Below are 23,553 nucleotides of genomic sequence, written 5' to 3'. Positions count from 1 at the left end.
GTTCAGTGGAGATAGTAGAGGTGGAGGACTGCAGTTGATTGAACCGCATAATGGAATACGAAGAAGAAGGAGAGAGAGAGAGAGAGAGAGAGAGAGAGAGAGAGAGAGAGAGAGAGAGAGAGAGAGAGAGAGAGTGTTTTGATCTTTGGATTAAGCTGCAAAAAATGAAATAAGTGCAACAAAAGGTTAGAACCGTTAGATGTGTTTTTGGACATGTGGCAGCTTATTATGAAAAGCTCAGGTAGCTCAGCTGTTTAATTTGCTCAGGAGAGGATCCTCTCCCATAGTTCATAGGCTCGCTGAATAAGTGAGCACTGGTTGTCTAATGAGTGGTGCTAGCATACCTCGTCCTAAACTTGCCATATAGTTGGTAAGAGAATGTATGTATCCGTGCCATTATGGCTTGAGATTAATGAATGAGTTGGTTCCAAAAAAAAAAAAAAGTTATGACATGTGACTTCGTTTTTAAAAATGAAATTGACGTTTTTGCTCAAATATGAAGAAACATAAGGATTGTTGGTGAAGACACGTGTTAGTTAAAAGGCCAATTAGTATAAATAAAGTTCAATTACAATTTCTATTAAAGAAAAATCAATATCTTGTCCAGGAAAATTGATTAGTACAAGTAAAGTTGATGTCTCTTTGCCTGAAAAGCAAGGCGCTATGGATACATCTTTGCCACTGAGAAAGTTACTATCCTCTGCTCACACCCTCCTCACTTTACAGGTTAAAGAAAGAACCACCGGGGGTATCTTAGTCTTTTCGGAATCCTCTGTTCCTGAAGCTGAAAGTGCGCGCACACACAGTACACAGTCTCTCTCTCTCTCTCTCTCTGAGAAAGCAGTTACCGGGAGTGGTATTGTACGACAAAAGTAGAAGTTGAGAGGAGAGACAGGAAAACCAACCCAGATCATAATTGCTGTTAAATTCTCTGTTTTTGGTTCTTCTCTCCAACTTGAACTTAGTCTGTCTTCCTTCCTTTTCTAGAAATACAGAAATTACAATAATAATGTCATCTGTCATCTTGTAAACCCTTTCTTTCTTGCACATCTCATCTTTCACTTGAAATGTCAGCATTTTAGGACCCCATCACCATCTCCTCCATCCCCTCCATCTTACTCCTTACTACTCATAAGTGCTCCACTACCACTACCACCGCCTCCACTTTCTTCTACCACCATGTCTTCCAAGTCCAAGTAAGCACTCTCTCTCTCACTCAGGTCAAGATCTGATTATGATTTTGGTCTTCTTCTTCTTCTTTGTCTTTTACTATGTGTTATCTATTTGGGGTTTTGTTTGTGATTTCCCCTTGGTTAATGTTTGCTAGGGAGGGATCTGCTTATTTTTCTCGGTTCAACTAAAAGTCTAATAATTTCTTTAATTTTCCCCGGAATTTGGTCTTGATTCTTGACCCACCCGATATACTTGTGGAATTTTTGCTCGATCTGTTATTAACAATTTTTCAGTATAATATTTTCAGTTTTGGTTTAGATCCATCTCCTTTTTTAAGATTTTACCACAATTTGATTTGATTCTGCTGTTGGTATCATACAAACATACGGTTTAATGGGTTGTTGTTTAAACTTGAAACAAACAGATCTAGTGTATCTGAAACTCCTAAAAAGGCAGCATCTGAAATTCCTAAGAAAGCAGCAGCATCTGAAACTCCTAAGAAAGCATCACCAGCAACCCCGCGAGTGAGTAAACTGAGCAGGGCAGTGGGAGCTGGAGCGGCTGCTAAATCAGAATCCGATTCAGCAGCATCTCCTTCTCCTTTGCAGAATTCTCGCCTTTCAATTGATCGGTCCCCGCGCCCTGTCAACTCCCCAAGCCAACAACAATTGAGCGTCGATCACCCAAGATCACTACCCCGCCGCCAGCTGAAGTGAGCTTTCATTTTTACTTTATATTCCTTTACTTGCTTGCATTTAACCTACAACAAAAATATGCAATGGAGGATACTTAATTAATTATATAGGCTTCTTAAAAAGAAAAAAATTAAATTGTATTCATTAATGGGAATAGCAATTTTCATTTTTCATTCTTCTCATTGATTCTATTGCAAGAGAATTTCTTTTCCTCTTTGAATGTTAAAAGTAACCAAGATCTCTTCTCCCTCCCTCCTTTTGAAATAAACAGTCATTTGAATGTTGATCTGTAATGATTTCCAGAAACAACCCACACGGGGCACTAAGGGATCAGAATTACAGGCTCAGTTGAGTCTTGTTCAGGAAGATCTAAAGAAAGCAAAGGAGCAGATAGATTTGATTGAAAAAGAGAAGGCAAAAGCAATCGATGATTTGAAAGAAGCACGGAGATTGTCTGAGGAGGCAAATGAGAAGCTCAGAGAGGCGTTGGTGGCTCAAAAGCGAGCCCAAGAGGATTCAGAAATCGAGAAGTTTCGTGCTGTTGAGTTGGAACAGGCAGGAATTGAAGCAGCCCAGAAGAAGGAAGGTGAATGGGAGAAAGAGCTTGAAGCTGTTAGGAATCAACATGCGCTGGATGTGGCTACTCTACTCTCTACTACTCAAGAACTTCAAAAGCTGAAGCAAGAACTGACCATGACCTGTGATGCAAAAAACCAGGCACTGAGCCATGCTGATGATGCAACTAAGATTGCTGAGATTCATGCCGAGAAGGTGGAGATTCTCTCGGCTGAGTTGACCCGGTTGAAGGGCTTACTAGAATCAAAGCAGGAATCAGAGACTAGCGAACATAGCAAGATGGTGCTTCAGCTTGAATCAGAGGTAGAATCTCTCAAGCAGCAACTTGAGAAAGCAAAAGGTTACGAGGAGAGATTGATGGAGAAAGAGACTTCCATTGAACAGCTTAACGTTGAGCTTGAGTCAGCCAAGATGGCTGAATCTTATGCTCACAGTATTGTTGAGGAGTGGAAAATTAGGGTTGAGGAATTACAGATGCAGGTTGAGGAAGCAAATAAGGCAGAGAAATCTGCATCAGAATCTTTAGATTCAGTCATGAAACAACTAGAGGGAAACCATGACTTATTGCACGATGCAGAATCTGAAATTGCTGCTCTTAAAGAGAAGGTGAGTTTGCTGGAAATGACAATTGTAAGACATAGAGGAGATCTTGAGGAATCAGAACGCTGTCTTGGTACGACCAAGGAAGAAAATCAGAAAATGACAAAAATGGTTGAGTCACTTAAGTCTGAGCTCGAAACTGTGAAGGAGGAGAAATTGCAGGCTTTAAGCAATGAGAAGCTTGCAGCATCAAGTGTTCAAAGCCTGTTAGAAGAAAAAAACAAACTCATAAATGAGTTGGAACATTCCAGGGATGAAGAAGAGAAGAGCAAAAAAGCAATGGAAAGCTTAGCTTCTGCCCTACATGAAGTCTCCGCAGAAGCTAGAGAAGCAAAAGAAAAGCTGCTAACCAATCAAGCGGAGCACGATAGTTATGAGTTGCAGATAGAAGACCTTAAAATGGTCTTGAAAGCAACCAATGAAAAGCATGAAGCCATAATTGATGATGCAAAACATGAAATTCATCTTCTTACAAGTAATGTAGAACAATGCAAGACTGAGTTACAACATGCGAAGGCTGACTGGGAGCAAAAAGAACTTCACCTGGTGAATTCTGTAAAGCATTCAGAAGAAGAAAACTCTTCTATGGAAAAAGAAATAAACAGGCTGCTAAATTTGCTCAAAAGCACCGAGGAAGAAGCTTGTGCTATGAAGGAAGAAGAAGCGCAGTTGAAAGATAGCATGAAGGAAGTTGAATCTGAGGTTATCTGTTTGCAGGAAGCTCTTGCAGAAGCGAAGGCTGAGAACATGAAACTAAAGGAAAGCATATTGGACAAAGAAAATGAGTTCCAGAGTGTTATACATGAAAATGAGGAGCTCCAGGACAGGGAGGCTGCTTCTCATAAGAAGGTGGAGGAATTGTCAAAGCTACTTGAAGAAGCTGTGGCCAAGAAGCAAGCCGAGGAAAATGGTGAGCTAACAGACAGTGAGAAGGACTATGATTTGCTTCCTAAGGTAGTCGAATTCTCTGAAGAGAATGGGCATGGAAGAGAAGAGAAACTCAAAGTGGAGCTTCCACCACCTCAAAGTGTGGAACCGAAGAGTGAAAATTTATGCCAAGAGAATAATGTCTCGAATGGCAAGGCTGAACATGTGGATTCTGCTCAAATCGATACTCTGAATGGGAAACCGAAAGGTGATGAAAGCAAAGAGAAAGAAGATGACTCCGTAGAAGTTGAATATAAAATGTGGGAGAGCTGCAAGATTGAAAAGAAGGAATTTTCGCCAGAGAGAGAACAGGAGCAGGAATCCTTCGAAGAGGAAGTGGACTCAAAGGGGGATGGTGGTGAGAAATTGGATCAAATAAATGGATTAACTTCAACTGAAAGTGTTGATGACAGTGCAACTTCTCCATCAAAGCAGCAACAACAGAAGAAGAAGAAGCCTTTACTCCGCAAATTTGGAAGCCTTCTCAAGAAGAAGGGCACTAGCAACAACAAGTAGAGATACCCAGCTTTCTCTGATTTGTGGCCAATTAGCAGGCAAGTATACTGGATATTGTTTTGCACGTATTTGTGTCCTTTCGTATTCTTTTGGTTCTGATTTCCAGTATAGGTTTAAAATGAAGAGGTGTGCATTATCTTTAGGACTTTTTAAAGTGATTTCCCATTTGGGCAGTTTCTTGTATGTGATGAAGATTTATATTTTTCCCTTCATTTTGTTTCTCTGCTTGGCCCGATAAGCTAGATTTCATGGAAAAGGAGTGGTCATATGAACTTGTATCTTAATGTGATTTCATCTATTGGGTAAATGAGTGTTATTTGTTTGTCCAAAAAACAAAACAGCTTCCAAGTTTAGTGTTTGATTTTATAATGTTTATCATGAACTTGGTTGTAATTTCATCATGTTGCTAGCTTACTTCTCTTCATCCAACTAGAAAACAGTCCTACTGATCTACCAAGTGTCATAGTGGGAATCCTGTGTTCATGTTTGGTGTGGGTAATGTAATGGTAATGAGGTAGATGCTGTGGTTAAACTCAGTTCTGCTTGGCTTCGACAGCAAGGTAAGAGTGTCAGAAAGGAAAAATTCTTGTCAATGGCGTTGGAGGAAGAACAACAACTGTATATAAAACAGAATGTCTATCCTTACCTCCAGATTCTGAAACCTCAAAACACACATAACGGCCAATGAAATGTGTCTGACTGCACATGCAATCATTCAAATACCTAATTGTCAATTGCCTCAAGTGCAAGCTATATTTTAACAGCTGAGAGTCTGGGAGACCAGAAGTTTTGTTTTCTTTGCTACCTGTTAGCTTTTGTCTCCTTTGGCAAGCTGATAACTTTTCTGCGCCGTATCCTTATTTTGGTAGCAGGATTTGTTCCTCCCAAGAAGCATTTCTTAAACAGTTCTGTTGAGCCTTGGGATGGCTTGGATTATCTTTATTCATCAGCACAACTTTTACTAATTAAATATTTGACCATCTCGGTTCGTGTACGACTATATATATATATATATATAGAATGTTTTTCCGGAAGTGGTTCCAAATCGAATGGTTCATGTTTTCTTCTGGGTGAAGCTAATCTGAGACTTCCTTGGAAAAGAAAAAGCGATTCGAAAAAGTGATGTGTATGAAAATTATTCAAAGATTCTTCATGACAAAAGCACCCTACTTGGACTTGGTATAGTTTCACTTAAAAAGCAAAATCCTTTTCTTTTTCTTTGTCTTAATCCAAATGAATGGAATATTTGCACTTGTTTTTTAGTTGATGTGATTCTGTACAGAGTTATTAAAAGACGTTTGATATTGTTCCTATTTAGGAAGAAGATGAGGATTACAGTTGCCTTGCAATCTTGTAGTTTCAAGTTTTTCTTCCACAGTTGCATTTTCTGCTCAAATTCAACTTTGATAAATTAGAATTTGGTTGTGCTAGGGTTGTTCTTTTTCTTTTCCTGATCAACATCAACTCCGATATATATATATATATATATTTTTTATTATTAACAAAACAAAGCAACTCAAGTGGGCAATACTGTATTATCATACATTAATGTATCATACCATTAATGTATTATTAATACATTACATTAAGTAAATGAGTTGAATACAGAAGTAAACTGTCTTCATATGGGTACAGAGAGTAGACTAATTCGATATAATCTGAAGCTAGTCTATGACCGTAGAACGGTAGAAGAGTTGATGTACAAAAGTAAACAAATATGAAGAAGCGCGTTAAGCAGTCGGCAGTAGGGTAACTGGGTCACACAATTACACATTAGTCCCTCTACAATCTACATTACTTCGTCGAAAAGAAAAGAAAACATAGCAAAAATATCCATCATCAGTTCACTCGCTCTCTCAAATCCAAATCGGAATTGAGTCGTCGGCGGGCGGGCGGGCAGCAAGGCAACATGTGGTTCGAGATCATCTGCGGCCTGGTGATTTACAGACTGTACAAGTTGTTCTTCTCCGACGGCGACGACGTCTTGGATGTCGAGACCTCTGATTCTACCGCTCTCTTCGCCGTCGCCGACAGGCTCGCTAAGCTCTACGATGGCGCCAAGGTCTACGTTGGCCTCCGGGTCCCCGACGCCGATACCGCTTCCCCTCAGCACATCGATTTGGTTCTCCTCAACAAAGGGTACGTAAGGGGGCCGGCCAATTTCTTCCTTTTTCTTCTCCAATTTGGGCCGATTCACCAGCTAACATCTATTATCTACTCTCTACTGTCTATATTCTATAACAATAATAATAATAATAATAAAGGGAGGCCGTGGTGATAGCCGTGAAGAACTTGTCAGGATTCATCTCCGTCAAGCCCGATGGCAGCTGGGTTTCTGAGAGCCTCACTAAACACAAAATAGAGCAGCATCCTGATCCTGTCAGTCACTCTTCTCTCCTCTCTACTAGCATACCATCTTATGTTTGTTGACTAGTTGCATTTCTACTTGTTGCATATGACTTTTGATTGCTCATTATTGACTTTGTGCAAGTATCCACAGTATACCTTCACACTATTATCAGCAAAAAAAGAATGGAAATTGAGGTCTTACATGTGTTTCGTTTAACTTTTGTATGTTTCAGCTGGCGGAGACAAAAAGACAAGCTTCAATTCTTGAGTCCTATCTTGAACAAAGAGGAGCTGCTTTACCAGAAGGATATTTGTCTTGCAAAGTAATACTTTCCAATCCAAAAGTATGGTATGTGCTCACATTTCCTAATCCTTTCACACGTCTTGACCAGTATGAGTAGTATATATCTGAACAAGTTAAACTATATTAAAGCCGACTGTCTTTACAAAAACATTCAAGTGCAGTGAAATATGGAATGCAACTTCATTTTTCCTAATAATTTATCTCTATTAAAAGTCTTATTTCACATACATTCTTCCTTGTAGTACCATTCAGTCAAGCAGTTTCCCACCAGAAATCATTACTTATGACCAGTGGGTACAAATGAAACCAGAACCAAAAAGTATGTTTTCTGGTTGGATGAAGGGCGCATTCCGTGGTGGAAAGAAAGAGATGCAAGAATCTATTCATCAGAAGCTTAATTTCATTCTTAGTACAGCACCAATGTGGGATAGGTTTGTTCCCTCTACACCTTTTGCTGATAAATACTGCATGGGAATTGGATGAGGTTTTATCTTTTAGGCCTCGGTGAACCTAGCTGAACTTTAATCTCATACAATGCAGAATTATGATATGCATTGCATGGTATACACAAGCAAACACATTATAAATAAATAGATGGCATTGGTAAAAAATAAAAAAATAAAGTGAAACAGATGGGTAAATAAATACGGTGAGATTATCCAAGTATCAGCTAGCATCACTATGAACAACAATAATGTTAGACTCCTCCACTGGAGGGGAAGTCACTTGGGATGAGGCAGCGCTTCAACTAATCTTTATTCTTTAAGCCATTACTTTCCATCCAATTTGGAATCACAGGGAAATTGACTGTCATATATCTAAGGATCCATCTGGTTCATTCATGTATGGGAATTGTTTTTTTTTTACTGTTGATGCGTGCCACTTGAGGAAAACCTTGTTTCATGATTGACCTGCAGATTGGAGCTTAAAGGTAACAAGTATGTTCTTGGGGAATTTCTGGAATTCAAGGGTAAGCAGGAAGATGTTCAGGCTTTGAGGCATATTAAAAGATCAAAAATTAGCCGCCTTGTTGTCCAAAAGACAAGCATGCTTGGATTTGGTAATTTCTCTTGTTTCTGGTTATTAACTAATTCGAAATGTTCTACAATGAAGAGGCCTGTCTTAAGCTATATGTTCACTTAGTTATCCTTTTCTTTTGGCAGCCCCTTCAAGGCTCCAAGTTCTGTATACTCGTCGTGATTACCGAAGTGAAGGAGCTTCAGCTTCTGAGTGGAAAGAAGTAAATGTAAGGTCAAGCACGGAGGTTGTCTTTCAGCTTGACAATTCTTCAAGAGTCCGCAAGTTTAAGCTCTCCTCAATTTGTTCTATGTCGCTGAGTGCTTAAAGATTTTGCTGCTGAAGTGAGATTGAAGATTTCGAGGAAGTCTTCTGTTTTTCCTTTGTTGGCCAATGGGAGTAGTCTTTTTCTTTGTAATTCTCGTCTTTTACATTTAGATACGTGGTGATGTACATATGGCAATAAGGGGTCTAAGTTTAGGATGATTTACTTATTGCAAATTAAATTTAAACGGGTGCATATAGTTAGGTATAACTACAAGGCCAAAGTTATGCTGTAGCAGGTGCTTTCACTGCTTTGTAAGTTTAGTGAACCTTGCTCGTGCACACTACATGTGTGTTTTACGCAATAATTGTTGCTCTAAAATGGAATCATGGAGATACTTGAGAACTAATCCTTGCTCAAAGACTTTCTTTGAAAAAGATGGAAAGTTAAGAAAATTGAGATACCACGTTGCAAGTAATTATGACATTTTTACCATGAATTCATAATACAAACTCAAGCAAGGCGCTGATTTGATTTGGCTGGATTACATACAGACAGACACGTTTATCCTTTTGAGCCTTTTAAGTGAAAGAATCACCTTGGGGAGAAGATGGATTACAGCTTACAAAGACAATTCACTAAATCTCAGAATGAGAATTCTTCTGGCACTTCTCCAAATCTGCTGGATAAGAAGCTCTTGTATGTGTCTTGAAGATTCCCACCTAAGATGTATTACACAAAATTCATCATAGGTATACACACATTCATTCACAAAGAAAGCGAGAGACAGTAAAAGGGTCATGATTGAAGTTACCTTTTGCTTGGAACGGTGGGATGTTATTTGACAGAGTTGATTCCACCAACCGAGCAAAATCTTTGCCTGATATATATCACGTATAAATGACATAGTAACCCATTAACTAATCAGAGTGTTATAATCAAATCACCGTCAAATTATACCACGGATGGCGAAGCACAAGATAGAAAATAAGGATTTCACGGTGCAGCTAGCTTGCTTGAGCACTAAGGGGATGTATTTTTACTGCATGCGTAGATGAGAGAAACTAGAACCATACTCAATTATCATCAATTTCCAACTGAATACTAAAACCCACCAATCCAGATATACTTGTATTATTAGTAAGGAGGAAGCAGGGCATAGCACTTATCTTCTTTAATCACCTTGCCCTCACATACATATTCATTGAGTTTCCCCAAATAATAGGCCACACACACCCGCAGAAGTGAAAAATGAAAGAAAGTGATTGATAATCCTTTGTTAAAACTTTTTGCACAGAACATTTGATTCTGGGTATAGAAAGAACTCAAAGAAGTCACATGGATTTCAGAACGCCACTAAAACTAATCACATCAAGATGCTACTCCCTATCCAAGAGAAAGTCCAAGTCATCCGATTTGCTCTTACCAGTTGCACCCTTTTCTCCTCCATTGGCATTAACCAGGTAGGATGAGATCCGGTCATCTTTCAACTGCAGTAAGATAAATTACTCATATAAATGTATAACAAGATTACTAAGTTTATCTAAATGGTGAAACCATATTGTTAACATAACAGCTTGTTTAACTTAATTTCTTTTCTTCTTTTTTGATGAGATCATCCAAGCTTAACCTTCAACAGAAACTCCTTTGCTAGTTCCAACAGGTCAATAGATGAAGGGCCTTTGCTGTATGCAGGCATGAACTTCCCATTTTGATAACCAGCCAGGAAGTGATAAGCTGCCTGGCCAGGTGCAAGCTTTGATACAGAAGGTATAACACCAGAACTGCTTAAACAGAATGGCAAAAAGGGCAGTGTTTTTACACATTAGGAAACAGAAGAAACATGAAAAGAAGCAAGTGGTGGTGTGGATTTCATCTTCTGAGGAAAAATTATTGAGATGCACCGACATTCACATAAGTTGACAGCAACAAACTGAAAACGATTTATTGAGGAAAAGAGGAGTTTACATAAAGGATGAAGAGACAGCATAATTAAATCACTCATAGACCAGAGTACAAGTAGTTCCTAAACTCATCTTTCATAAAATACCCCAGAATTGGCTGGCTTTATAACTACCATAAATGGTAACTTCACACTTGGCATACCGCAGTGTTGCAAATTTTACCGCCAAAACCAGGAAAGTTTACTTGTTTGTAATATATCTTGACCTTAGTTAATACAGCTTATAGAATCAGTAAGACATGCCCAATAGATCCATGAAAATTTAGGTTTTTAGTCCAGTTGATGTCAAATGCGGCATCCAACTGTATCTTACATCATCCTATAAAAAGTATTTAACCTTCTTTAGAAGGACAAAACCAATAACCAACCTTTGAAAGATAATTATCAATTGTACAGTGGAGGAAAACACTATGCCAGCACAGACAACATATCCTATTCAAAGCATGACGGAAGCAAACAACTGTGTAAAGGGTTCTATTACCTGTCAAAAGTTGCAAGGACTACAGCAACTGGCAACTTGAATAGATTTGAGCTACCAGAGCTTCCAGTTTGAAACAATGGGGCAACACCTTCAGAAGAAAGAATAACACCTATATCTCCTGGCACCAACAGATCTCCACACACCTTAATGGTATCTTCTGGTGCAAATAAAAGAAGCACAGAATCACCAAAAACTAAAAGCCTGAAAATTTGCAACCTCCTAATGTAAATCACACAGTGCATCCAAAATAAAACTCTAGTGCTCCAAAAGAGAATGAAAGTGTACCTTGCAGACAGGGGAAGGCCTCTTCGGGCAAATATAACAGGTCCAGACAAGGCAGCTAGTGCTTGTTTAGTTGCATTTGAATCTGAGAAGGCATTGCCACATAAAACAAGTGAAGAACGCTCAATATCAGCAGCTATAAATGCATTATCTCCTTTCAATTCAAGGCCAATAATGTCTCCAATGTCTGGACTGCATGATCAGATGAGAGATACAAATTGGCTTAGGAAAATGTAGGTAGCAACAGTAATAAATTTGAGAAAACAGAGGGATCTTCTAAAGGTTGGCATTTCGACCACTTAATAGATATCCCAGCTAGTTGACATAAAACTATATGTCTGTCAGCAGTTGTAGCTATCATGTTAGTATTGACATAAAAATGAGAGAATGAAAAGTTAACCACACCTTATAGAAGTAGCCACATAAACTGTTAAAGGACGAGAATCATGAGAGACTGCACGGGTGGGTGTCCCCCAGAGAATGCTGGAAAGTGACAATACAGCAGATGGGCTATCACTTATAACGCGAACTTTCGCACCAGCTTTGAGTGATGAACCAACTGCCCCATCATGGACATATATGTTTGACATGGATGATATGTGATTGGTAACCTGTATCAACATCATATAAGACTGAAGCGAGCGGATGGTAAGCACTAAGCACTAAGCAAAGAGAGAACAAGAGAAAGAGCAAACGTGCCTGTTTTAAAAGTTTGCCAGACTGCGGCTTGGAAATTTTACGAGCTTCTCCGGTGACATTTCCTCTAACATAAACCGCAAGTCCAGACAGTGATTCTAAGAGCCACAAAAAGGAGAATGATTTAAGTAGTAGTATGTAAATATGAAGGAATCAGGAATCAGGAATCAGAAATCAGCAGGAATCAGGAATCAGGAATCAGGAATCAGGAATGGTATTTATTTGCTCCCCTAAGTAAGTAAGTAATAGTACCTGCAACTGTTGCGCCATGGAGATAGAGTTGCGAGGAGTTCAAATTTTGGAAAGCTTTGTCCTCTACAATTACACCTCTTCCCGCCAAACCCCAATTCAGACCCCCACAGAATTCTCGCACGCTGCTGCGATGAAGTAATCTGATAGGATCAATCACTTTTCTGACTTTCAATGTGTTTGTCCTTTAGCTTTAGCTCATGCGGGACAATTACTTTTCATTCCCCACTTTTAATGTGTTGGTCCATTATCTTATATTAACTTTAGCTCACATAGGGGACACGTTTTGGTTCTAGCAGGAATATATATATGTTGTTATGGGATCCCTGTGAGGGGCATGAAAATGAAAATGCAGTTTCCTTAACTTTTCCTTTGTTTTCTTTACTTTTGGTAAACTGACTGTACCAACTGGTATCAGAGCATGGCTCGGACCGTGCAAGCTTCCGTTCCCTCCTCCACCCCAGTCACAACCGCCTTTGTTCCACCACCACCCCCTCCACCAATTACCCACCTAGCCTCTTCCTCTTTTCAACCCAATGATGAGCCAGAACCTTTACAAAGGGCCGAATTTCACAATTCCTTAGCTCTACTTCAAGAAGAATTTCACCAATCTATTGATGCAATCAACCATAACCATACCTCATTTCAAAATCACATTACTGCCCAACTTGCAGCTTTGCAAGGCACTATGGTGCATGTTTTTACTAGGCAACCCCAACCCATTTGTTCTGCAACTCCCTCCACTCCCACTTCCACCCCATCATTTTCCACACTGCCCCCACCTCTTACGCCGACCACCATCCCAACTATCACTTTTGGTTCCATTTCAACACCTACCACTGCCTGGCAAGATTTGAACTATTCAACTCAATTTCCACCACTCACCTCCTCGATATCTACAATACCACAATCATCTCCACATACACATCCTCCTTTACAGTCTGCACCACCACACTACTCCACCATCACAACAATCCCACAACCCTCCTGGCCACCATACACAACCAACATACCATTCTCCACGACCACTACCCTTTCCATTCCCCGACACCAAGCCCACACCACATACCAGTATGACCCTCAGTTCTACAGACCCCCAAAAATTGACTTACCTCGATTTACAGGTGATGATGCCGTGGGATGGATTTTGATGGCAGAAAGGTACTTGAAAACCCAGCGAATACCGCCGTCAGAAAAAGTGGCCATCGCTGCTTCTCATTTTGGATCAGACGCTTGCTTTTGGATGACTTCGTTGGAACAACGACATCCCCTAATCACTTGGGAGCAATTTGTGCCGGCCTTCTTGGCCCATTTCGGAGCGGGTGCACACCAGGACTTCAAAATAGCACTGTCACACTTGCAGCAGACAACCACGGTGGAACTGTTCATCGCAGCCTTCACCAAACTGTCATGCAGAGCACCAGATTGGAACGATGCTCACCTCCTTCCCATGTTTTTGGGCGGCCTGAAACCGGCACTGCTTCATGATGTCATGGCTTTCAACCAGCCCACATTGGCGGAGGCACAACGCCTAGCACGGTGCTGCGAGGCCAAAATGTCAGATTATCAATCGTTCTCCGACCTCCGTACAAACCGAGTTCCAAAACCCACTCATTGGTCCCACTTCTCACGTTACAAAAGCACCACACCATATTCAACCACTCCCTCCATCCCTCACCGTCCACACAATACATTGTCCCCAACCACTTCCACCCAAACATCTACAACACACCCACACCCAATCGCCATCATCGTATCCTATCTGCCTCAGAACAACGTGAGAGAAGAGCAAAAGGACTATGCTTTAACTGTGACGATCAGTACACACCCACCCACTCCTGCAAGCAGCCATTCCTAGCCATCTTGGAAGCCCCTACCTCCATAACCACTGAGGATCCTTCTGACGCACCAGATTTCCAAGATTGCCCACTCACTCTTGAGGAAACCAACACCGACACAGAGGAAGCATACCCACTTTTAGCTATTACCCATACTGCAATTGGAGAAATGATGCGACTGATGGGATCAATTGATAATAAACCCATTAAAGTATTCATCGATTGCGGGTCCGCGTGCAACTTCCTCCATCCTTCGATTGCTCACCAACTCCAACTGAAGGTCTCCAATGCAGTGGGCATCCAATTCCACTCAGCCTCTGGGGAACCACTGCGTCCTTCTGGCATGGTTCACGAGGTGAAGATTTCTATCCAAGATTATTCCTTCACGAGCTCTTTCCTTCTCTTACCTGTTACAGGATGTGATCTGGTGTTGGGGGCTCCATGGCTCGACACGTTGGGTTTAATAGCGTGGCACTTTCAAGAAAAAATAATGGGTTTTTTTACGAATGGGCAATTCCATGTGCTAAAAGGCCTCACCACCACTCACCAGTCAACCCACACTCAAGAACTCTTTGCCCTCATTCCATCTACTCATTGGGACTCCACGGCCCAAACTCTGATCCCAACTAACCCACCTCAATCTGAGCCCCACACTCCCCCAATTCAAGCCTTACTTGACTCATTCCCAGATATATTTTCCCAACCCGTAAGTTTACCACCAGCTAGGCCAATTGATCATCGCATCACCCTCATTCCTAATACCAACCCAATCAATGTCCGCCCTTATCGTTACCCCCATTCTCAAAAGGCTGAGCTTGAGAAACAAGTAGCCGAAATGTTGTCCAGTGGATTGATAAGGCCTAGCTCTAGCCCATTTTCTTCTCCGGTCCTGTTGGTTAAAAAGAAGGAGGGCACATGGAGATTTTGTGTCGACTACAGCTCTTTAAATGCGGCAACGGTCAAGGATCGCTTTCCCATTCCTGTCGTCGACGAATTATTGGATGAGTTACATGGTGCCACTTGTTTTACTAAACTCGACCTAAGATCGGGCTACCATCAAGTGAGGATGGCAGAGGAAGACATCCCTAAAACAGCTTTTAGAACTCATGAAGGTCACTTTGAGTTTGTTGTAATGCCATTCGGCCTTACGAACGCACCATCCACTTTCCAAGCCTTAATGAATCAAGTCTTCAAGCCATTCTTACGCAAGAGTGTGTTGGTATTTTTCGATGACATCTTGGTATATAGCAAAGACTTGCAATCTCATGTGGTGCATCTTAGAGAAGTTTTTGCCTTGCTTCGGTCCAATCTGCTAAGGCTCAAAATGTCCAAGTGTAGAATTGCTACAGCCCAAGTGGATTATTTAGGGCATGTCATTTCATCTTTGGGTGTTGCCGTTGACCCAACAAAAGTCCAAGCCATACAGGCCTGGCCCAAACCCACAACCCTCAAAGGCCTGCGCGGCTTCCTCGGGATCACCGGCTACTATCGCCGCTTCATTCACAATTACGGCGTCATAGCCAAACCTCTTACTGAGATGCTCAAGACAGAAAATTTCATATGGACTCCCGCTTCTCACTCAGCGTTTGACGAATTGAAGCATGCTCTAATGACAGCTCCGGTCTTAGCCTTGCCTGATTTCTCTATCCCATTCATTGTCGAAACAGATGCTAGCGGTTTGGGTATAGGAGCTGTCCTTTCTCAACGCAAACATCCGATTGCATTCTTGAGTAAGCCTCTATCTCCTCGCAATCAAGTGCTATCTGTTTATGATAAAGAAATGCTTGCAGTCATGCATGCCATAGATAAATGGCGCCCTTACCTCTTGGGAAATCCGTTCACCATCATCACTGATCACCAAACACTCAAGCATCTCCTGGACCAGCGAATTTCAACCCCTTCGCAGCATAAATGGCTTGCTAAGCTCATGGGCTATCAGTACACAATTGAATACCGACTGGGAAAACTAAATACGGTACCCGATTTACTGTCTCGACGCCATGAAATGTGCTCAATTCAAACCATCTCAGCTCCAGTGTTCGACGGTTTAGCTCACATCACTAATGCATGTCTTCGAGATACGGAAGCGCAGACCATCATCTCTCAGTTACAACAAGGCCTTCCCAGCAAAAAGGGGTTTACTTTGCATAACACACATCTGTTATACAAAGGCAAGTTCTTTGTTCCGTTATCCTCGACTTGGCGTACTAAGTTGTTATATGAGTTTCACTCATCTCTCCAAGCGGGTCATTCGGGTTTTTTACGCACTTACCATCGCCTTTCTCGCAATTTTGCATGGCCGGGTATGCGCAAAGAAATCAAACTGTTCATATCAGAATGTGATCAATGTCAAAGGCAAAAGTACGAGACCATCAATCCTCCAGGTATGCTGCAGCCCCTGCCCATCCCTGATAATACTTGGCTAGACATTTCAATGGATTTCGTGGATGGATTACCACTGTCTCAAGGTCACAATGCCGTGTTGGTTGTTGTAGACCGGTTATCCAAATATGGTCACTTTATTCCGGTGTCTCATCCCTATACAGCCACTCACATTGCAGAAGCTTTCATGAAAGAAGTGTTCAGACTTCACGGCATGCCGAAGTCAATTGTAAGTGATCGAGACCCCATATTCATTAGCCATTTTTGGGAGGCATTCTTCAAATTGCAAGGCACCACATTATGCCGCAGCTCAGCCTATCATCCCCAAACGGATGGCCAAACCGAGGTAGTAAATCGTTCTCTCGAACACTACTTACGATGTTTCGCAACCGATAAGCCGGCTTCTTGGAGTTCATTATTACATTGGGCAGAATGGTGGTATAACTCCACCTACCACTCTACCATAAAGATGACCCCATTTCAAGCTGTGTACGGCACCCCTCCACCAGCAATTTCATCCTACCTTCCCGGGTCTACCTCCGTCAACGCTGTGGACTGTGCTCTAAAGAATCGGGATGAGCTGCTCCAATTGTTGAAAGTCCACATGAATCAGGCTCAGAACCGTATGAAGCAGCAAGCGGACCGCCACCGTACTGAAAGAGAATTCGCTGCCGGTGACTGGGTATTCTTGAAGCTCCATCCTTATAGACAGCGTTCATTACTCAAACATCCTTCCCATAAACTCTCTCCCAGGTTTTATGGTCCTTTTCTCATTCAAAAAAGAGTTGGAAAGGCTGCTTATCGCCTGTCACTTCCCACCTCTTGCCGCCTTCATCCGGTTTTTCATGTTTCCCTTCTCAAAAAGAGAATTGGAGGAGGAACTCCTCTCACAACCACACTGCCAGAATTTGATGATCAAGGGGAGCTGTTATGGCGTCCGGTGCGAGTGTTAGATATGGCTGTTATTAAGAAAAAGAAACGCAACACCACGCAATGGCTCATTCAATGGCATGGCCTACCGACTGCAGATGCTACTTGGGAGGATGCACACACCATCAAGGCACGCTTCCCTACATTTGGTGCCTGAGGCCAGGCCCTTTCTCAAGGGGGGAGGAATTGATAGGATCAATCACTTTTCTGACTTTCAATGTGTTTGTCCTTTAGCTTTAGCTCATGCGGGACAATTACTTTTCATTCCCCACTTTTAATGTGTTGGTCCATTATCTTATATTAACTTTAGCTCACATAGGGGACACGTTTTGGTTCTAGCAGGAATATATATATGTTGTTATGGGATCCCTGTGAGGGGCATGAAAATGAAAATGCAGTTTCCTTAACTTTTCCTTTGTTTTCTTTACTTTTGGTAAACTGACTGTACCATAATCGGAGGAGTCTCATTTGTCGACCGATCGAGTGCGATGAGCATTGCAATTCGGCCTTTATGGGCCTCCTGCAGTGTTGGGCCAAAACCAAGTTAAAGAAGCAGGCCTCCTAAGAAGACGCGGGCCTGCTCCCCAGTTGGTCCTGTAAAGACTAAAGGCCTCCTCCATAATTGGGCCTGTAATGTCTAAGGCCTGCTCCCGAATTTTGAGCCAGTAAAGACTCGTCAGGCCTGCTCCAGAGCCAGAGGACTCGGGCTTTTTATTAAAAAAAACAACCAAAGAAGATGAAAAACCCGAGAAGCAGAAACGGGGTGGATAGTTTGGGGAAGACAGAGGAAGAAGAAGATACGGCAAGGCAGCTCTAGTGGATCTGATCTGGTCTGGTCTGGTCTATCTATCAAAGTGAGTCGCACTTCCCATTCATCTGTGTGTGTGTGTGTGCGCGCTTCAGCTTTCTTAACTTTTGGCTATTTGATACAAATCCTCATTTCATGTAGTTGAGAATCAGATAGATTGTTGCTGTTGCTCACATAATTGTAAATTACATGATATAGGCGTCTTGGTAATGGGAAAGCTGAGCCTATTTTGTATCTTTTGTCCATGCATGGACAAAACTGTGTTCAGTATTTATGGGACATATGAAAACCTTTAGACCCATTACCAGCAGTTTTGAAGTTGGTGAGGTGGATGGTAAGTGCAGAGTGGATTTGAATTTTCCCACACCAACAACAACAACAGTGATGGAGGCCATTTCAATTGTAGAGGAGCCTCATGATGCCATGGAGTTTGAATCCCATGAAGCTGCATATGATTACTACAAAGCATATGCCAAGTCTGTGGGTTTCGGCACTGCTAAATTGAGCAGTCGTCGATCTAGGGCGTCCAAAGAATTCATTGATGCCAAATTTTCATGCATAAGATATGGAAACAAGCAGCAGTCCGATGATGCCATCAATCCCCGGCCTTCCCCCAAAATTGGTTGCAAGGCAAGCATGCATGTGAAGCGCAGGCCCAATGGTAATTGGTATGTCTATAGTTTCGTAAAGGAGCACAACCATGAGCTTTTACCGGCTCAAGCACATTTCTTTCGCAGCCACAGAAATGCAGACCCTCTTAAGAATAACGATGTTAGGATGCGAAGACGGAAGAATGTGAATTCAGTGTCCAGCTTATTCAGTGCATATCAAAATGTTGATTGCTTAGAGAGTTATTTGAGAAATCAGCATGATAAGGGGCGGTCCTTGTCTCTAGAGTCAGGGGATGCTCAAGTGCTACTGGAATGCTTTATGCGCATGCAGGAAGAAAATCCAAAATTCTACTATGCAGTTGATCTAAATGAAGAGCACCGGTTGAGAAATGTGTTCTGGGTAGACTCCAAAGGAATGGAAGACTACACCAACTTCAGTGATGTTGTTTTCTTTGACACCACATACTTCACAAACAAGTATAAAATGCCCTTGGTTCTTTTTATAGGAGTGAACCATCATATTCAACCCACGTTAATGGGTTGTGCATTGATTGCGGATGAGACGGTTTATACTTTTGTGTGGTTAATGCAGACATGGTTAATAGCAATGGGGGAACAAGCTCCACGAGTGATACTCTCTGACCAGAACGACGCCATCAAAGCGGCTATTGCAGCAGTATTTCCAGGCACACGCCATTGCTTTTCTTTGTGGCATATAATGGAGAAAATACACGGGCAGCTCGAGTTTTGGAGCATGTGGAATGATACTTTTATGGCCGAGTTTAATGAGTGTGTTTTTAAGTCCTGGTCAGAAGAACAATTTGACAAGAGATGGTGCAAACTGCTTGATAAGTTTAATCTGAGAGAAGTTGAATGGATTCAGTCCTTGTATGAAGATCGTACTCATTGGGTGCCCACTTTCATGAGAGATATATCCTTTGCTGGATTGTCTCCAACTTCACGGTCGACAAGTTTGAATTCATCATTTGACAAATATTTCCAAGCGGAAACTTCAGTACCAGAGTTTATGGAAAGTTACAGGGTAATTCTTGAAGATAGGTATGAAGAGGAAGCAAAAGCAAATTTTGATGCTTGGCATGAAACACCCGAGTTGAAGTCTCCATCACCTTTTGAGAAGCAACTGGCACTGGTGTACACACGGGAAGTTTTTAAAAACTTCCAACTGGAGGTTTTGGGAGCAGCTGCTTGTCATCTTAAGAAAGAAAGTGAAGACATGACAACCACAACATACAGTGTAAAAGATATTGAAGATGAACAGAATTATAGAGTGGAGTGGAACGAATCGAAGTCGGATATATGTTGTTCGTGCCATTCATTTGAGTATAAGGGTTATCTCTGCAGACACGCTATTGTTGTTCTCCAAATGTCTGGTGTTTTCACCATACCTGCCAAATATGTATTGCAGCGGTGGACAAATACTGCTATGAGCAGGCATGCCATTGGCGAAAAACTGGATGAGGTACAATCTAAGGTCCGTCGTTACAATGATTTATGTCGACGAGCCATTATATTGGGTGAAGAAGGGTCACTTTCTCAGGAGAGTTATGATGTAGCATTATGTGCCATAAAAGAAGCCTTAAAGCAATGCACGAGTTTGAACACCTCTGTTGAAAGCAATGCAAAACCTAATGACTCGGCAGTTGATGGTATTTGTGGTATTGAAGTGAGTCAGTGTGGTATGACATCTGATGACAAGATTTTTGGTCCGAAAGTGAGTACTGCTAGCAAGACTCCTAGGAGAGTTGGGACTGGGAAAGTGGTGGCAAGGCATGGGAAAGGAAAGGTATAAAATGGTGGCTTCTAAGGTCTACTTGTATCTTTTTCCTTTCGAAAATATTTTAGATGCATTAATGTGAGAGATAAATTCTGCTTCATTTGCATACAGGTACCTCAGCCGGAAGGTATGAGAGTTGGAACACAAGACCAGTTTTCCCAAATGGTATGTCATGCTGCCTCCCATCTTAATTCTGTTTGATTAGTGGAATTTTTTTTTCTTTTCTGCTTTGATTTTGATGTTGTAAACTTTTGTAGAAAGATACTTCATTTTGCCCAAAAAAAGAAATTATTATGACATACTGGATGTGATTAGTTGCAAATATAATTTTAATCATGGATCAAAAATACAGCTAGTATAAGTTAGAAAGAAGTGAGGATGTTCACAGGTTCTTTTGGTTTAGGTTTCTCCCCTGCTTTGATAAACTGTATCTGGGAGTATTTGACATAGTGGATGGACCAGGATATGTGCTAGAGACTTTTAAATTTAATTGGTGTCGTAAAGTTTTGAAATATACCATGTTGTGGTGACTAAGGTATAATTTTGTATGGAACTTTTCTGTTCTGGAAAATAGAATTGAGGTCGGTGGGTGCAAGTTGATTTATAGTATTAGCATTAACAGATGCTTGTTCCTTCCTTGTGGCAGCAAGTTTGTTCTGAGACAAGGCCGCCTATGCTGATGCAGCTACATAATGTGGTGCCTCCGCAGTTGCATAATATGGTGCCATCAATGTTTCAAAATGTCGCACCGGCACAGTTCCATAACGTGGCTTGTTCGACACCTGTGCAGGAGAATCGTCTCCCTCAATAACTTGGAACTTTTCCTCCTCTTTTTAAGAATCGAGTGTTGTTTATATATCCATGTACAGTAGAAAGTAGAGACGAACTGAACTGAAGTGGTGTAGGTTTCAGCACTCCTCAGTTTTACAGGTGCGTGCTAGTGGGGTCCTGAGAACTGTTAAAAAGTATGCAAATACATCGTATATGTTGTGCACCTGGATTTCTATTTGGTGATAGGACTCTAGGAGTAATGAAAAAAAAAACAGACGGAGAGTCGTTGATGATTCTTGCACCTTTTGTCAAGAGGCTTTGTCTCATTTCCTACGTCGGTGAGAGGAAAAGATGGAATCGGATTCCAGCATCCGTTTTTCATCGCCAATTTCGTATCTCAGAAAGTGCGCTTGGTTCCTTCTTTCTTCTTCTTGGCAGAGTTTAAAATTAGTTGGATGGCGGTGTTGGGATTCTATAGCCGGACTCCGTTGACGTTTTTGGTTATAAATTTGATTCATAGAGGAATTAGTGTTAGTATGATACTTGTATCACATCACTTGTCAAGTGGCGGCATCTAAGCATTTGCATCCGATTCCGCTCCCCCGCTTCACACGTACCACACGGCTACAAAATCAGGTCACAGGTCGACTCAACCCGCCAGAAAAAGGAGTAGAGTACAAGGTTTGGAGAGGAATCAGGTCCCACCACCGAAACCGAAAAGATCGCAGCAGCAGAGCAGGCCCTATTTATAATCCGTGATTGAGGAGAGGACCCATCTCATCTCATCTCATCTCATCTCATACCAAAATAAAATAAAAAAAGAAGTTGGGTGTGTAATCACAATCTCTCTCTCTCTCCCTCTCTTTACGCAAACAATGTCTAACAGTAATGGGCAGCCTCCGCGACGCCACCGCATCGGCTACGCCTTCCCGCCGAAGAAAGAGCAGACCTTCATCCAACCGTCGCTGATCGCCCACGCCGGACAACACGGCATCGATCTGGTCCCCGTCGATGCCGCCAAGGCCTTGACCCAGCAGGGCCCCTTCGACTGCATCATCCACAAGCTGTACGACGACGACTGGAATCAGCAATTGAAGGAGTACTCGTCTCTCTATCCCCGCACCGTCATCCTCGATCCGCCCGAGTCCATCGCCCGCCTCCACAACCGGGTCTCAATGCTCGACGTCATCAAAGCCGCCTTCAAAGCCCCGCGAGTCGAGAATGTCGGGGTCCCCAAGCAGGTCCTGATCCACGACGCGGCCGAACTGGAATCCGATCTGGGATTGAAATTTCCGGTGATTGCAAAGCCTGTGCTGGCCAATGGCAGCGCCAAGTCGCACCAAATGTCTATGGTTTTCAGCGGCGAGGGGTTGAAGAAGGTCGAGACCCCCATTTTGCTGCAGGAGTTTGTCAACCACGGGGGTACCATCTTCAAGGTCTATGTCATCGGGGATTACACCGAGTGCGTCAAGCGTAGGTCGCTGCCCGACATCTCCGACGAGCAGCGCACCAAATTGGCCGGGGTTGTGGTCCCTTTCTCCCAGATTTCCAATGAAGAAGTTAACATTGAGGGTGTTGAGATGCCGCCACCTGGGTTTGTGGAGGAGCTGGCCAAAGGGATTTGCGACGGCCTCAAACTCAATTTCTTCAACTTCGATGTCATCAGGGATTCCAATGACAAGCATAGCTATTATGTTATTGACATCAATTACTTTCCTGGCTATGCCAAACTCCACAACTTCGAGCACCTTTTGACAGACTTTTTCTTGGCTGTACTTTCCCACAAGTCCATGTCTCAGCAGTCCCAGTCTCAGCTTGAACAAGAATGAGGACCCCAGCTGGTAGATTAGAGGAGAGCTCTCATTGAGTATTTACTACTTTTCAAGGCAAGGCATCCCTCTTACTGGGGTTTTCATTTGCAATTTAGCTAACATGTTATGTCAGTTCTAAGTTGTAAAATGCCGAATAACTAATAATGCTACTTTCCAATTTCACTTCTCTAAACCTTCAGTCAGCACAGCTTTAGCATGATTTTCCATATGCAAACTTGCATCCCTGCCTCTACATTGTCTTGATAATTTTATGGGGGAGCGCAAAGTAAAACCTGAAAACATTACTGGAATCATTGAAGATGAATAATATATCTACTTGTAAGAATTGAGTGCAAGATTCGCAATGCAGAAGGTGTCTCATTTATCTGTTTACATGATTACTTCTCAAAATAGTAAATCAATGGCTTAAACAATATGTCTTATCAGTAATTATGTTCAACTATTGTTGGCTGTAGAAAATAAAACAACACAACTTAAAAATTATTTCTACCGT

The 23,553-nt window shown here is 41.9% G+C and overlaps 5 protein-coding genes across 6 annotated transcripts; 4 read left to right on the top strand and 1 right to left on the bottom strand.

Annotated features, from left to right (window-relative positions):
- Positions 1 to 725: 725 nt before the first annotated feature.
- On the top strand, positions 726 to 4,938 carry LOC112185707 (WEB family protein At5g16730, chloroplastic-like). Its single transcript, XM_024323993.2, is given in 4 exon segments — positions 726 to 1,196; positions 1,598 to 1,823; positions 1,826 to 1,885; positions 2,172 to 4,938. Coding segments are annotated over 4 exon segments (2,619 nt in total). The 5' UTR covers positions 726 to 1,179; the 3' UTR covers positions 4,488 to 4,938.
- A 1,290-nt stretch (positions 4,939 to 6,228) lies between these two features.
- LOC112185700 lies at positions 6,229 to 8,831 on the top strand. Of its 2 annotated transcripts, none has more exons than XM_040512615.1 (6): positions 6,229 to 6,626; positions 6,752 to 6,866; positions 7,070 to 7,185; positions 7,383 to 7,571; positions 8,058 to 8,200; positions 8,284 to 8,831. In XM_040512615.1, exons 1-6 carry the CDS (start codon positions 6,397 to 6,399, stop codon positions 8,382 to 8,384), a joined length of 894 nt encoding a protein of 297 aa, XP_040368549.1. In that variant the 5' UTR covers positions 6,229 to 6,396; the 3' UTR covers positions 8,385 to 8,831. The 2 variants fall into 2 exon arrangements, with proteins under 2 accessions (XP_040368549.1, XP_024179749.1); XM_024323981.2 differs by having other exon boundaries at positions 6,233 to 6,626; positions 8,304 to 8,831.
- Positions 8,832 to 8,890: 59 nt separating this feature from the next.
- Positions 8,891 to 12,231, bottom strand: LOC112172963. The gene is made up of 9 exons (XM_024310496.2): positions 12,097 to 12,231; positions 11,848 to 11,942; positions 11,554 to 11,759; positions 11,152 to 11,340; positions 10,867 to 11,067; positions 10,053 to 10,206; positions 9,849 to 9,912; positions 9,237 to 9,302; positions 8,891 to 9,144 (listed from the first exon to the last, which is right to left on the bottom strand). Exons 3-9 carry the CDS (start codon positions 11,736 to 11,738, stop codon positions 9,068 to 9,070), a joined length of 936 nt encoding a protein of 311 aa, XP_024166264.2. The 5' UTR covers positions 11,739 to 11,759; positions 11,848 to 11,942; positions 12,097 to 12,231; the 3' UTR covers positions 8,891 to 9,067.
- Positions 12,232 to 18,022: 5,791 nt separating this feature from the next.
- Positions 18,023 to 23,222, top strand: LOC112185694 (protein FAR1-RELATED SEQUENCE 4). Its single transcript, XM_040512614.1, has 3 exons — positions 18,023 to 20,466; positions 20,569 to 20,622; positions 21,104 to 23,222. The coding sequence occupies exons 1-3, from the start codon at positions 18,325 to 18,327 to the stop codon at positions 21,266 to 21,268; spliced, it is 2,361 nt and encodes a 786-aa protein (XP_040368548.1). The 5' UTR covers positions 18,023 to 18,324; the 3' UTR covers positions 21,269 to 23,222.
- Positions 22,104 to 23,057, top strand: LOC112172949 (inositol-tetrakisphosphate 1-kinase 1). Its single transcript, XM_024310472.1, has one exon. The coding sequence runs from the start codon at positions 22,104 to 22,106 to the stop codon at positions 23,055 to 23,057; it is 954 nt and encodes a 317-aa protein (XP_024166240.1).
- Positions 23,223 to 23,553: the final 331 nt, after the last annotated feature.

This window comes from Rosa chinensis, chromosome 1 (assembly GCF_002994745.2).
Source record: "Rosa chinensis cultivar Old Blush chromosome 1, RchiOBHm-V2, whole genome shotgun sequence".
Classification (NCBI taxonomy): Eukaryota; Viridiplantae; Streptophyta; class Magnoliopsida; order Rosales; family Rosaceae; genus Rosa; species Rosa chinensis.
This window is presented reverse-complemented; position numbering and strand designations above follow the sequence as displayed.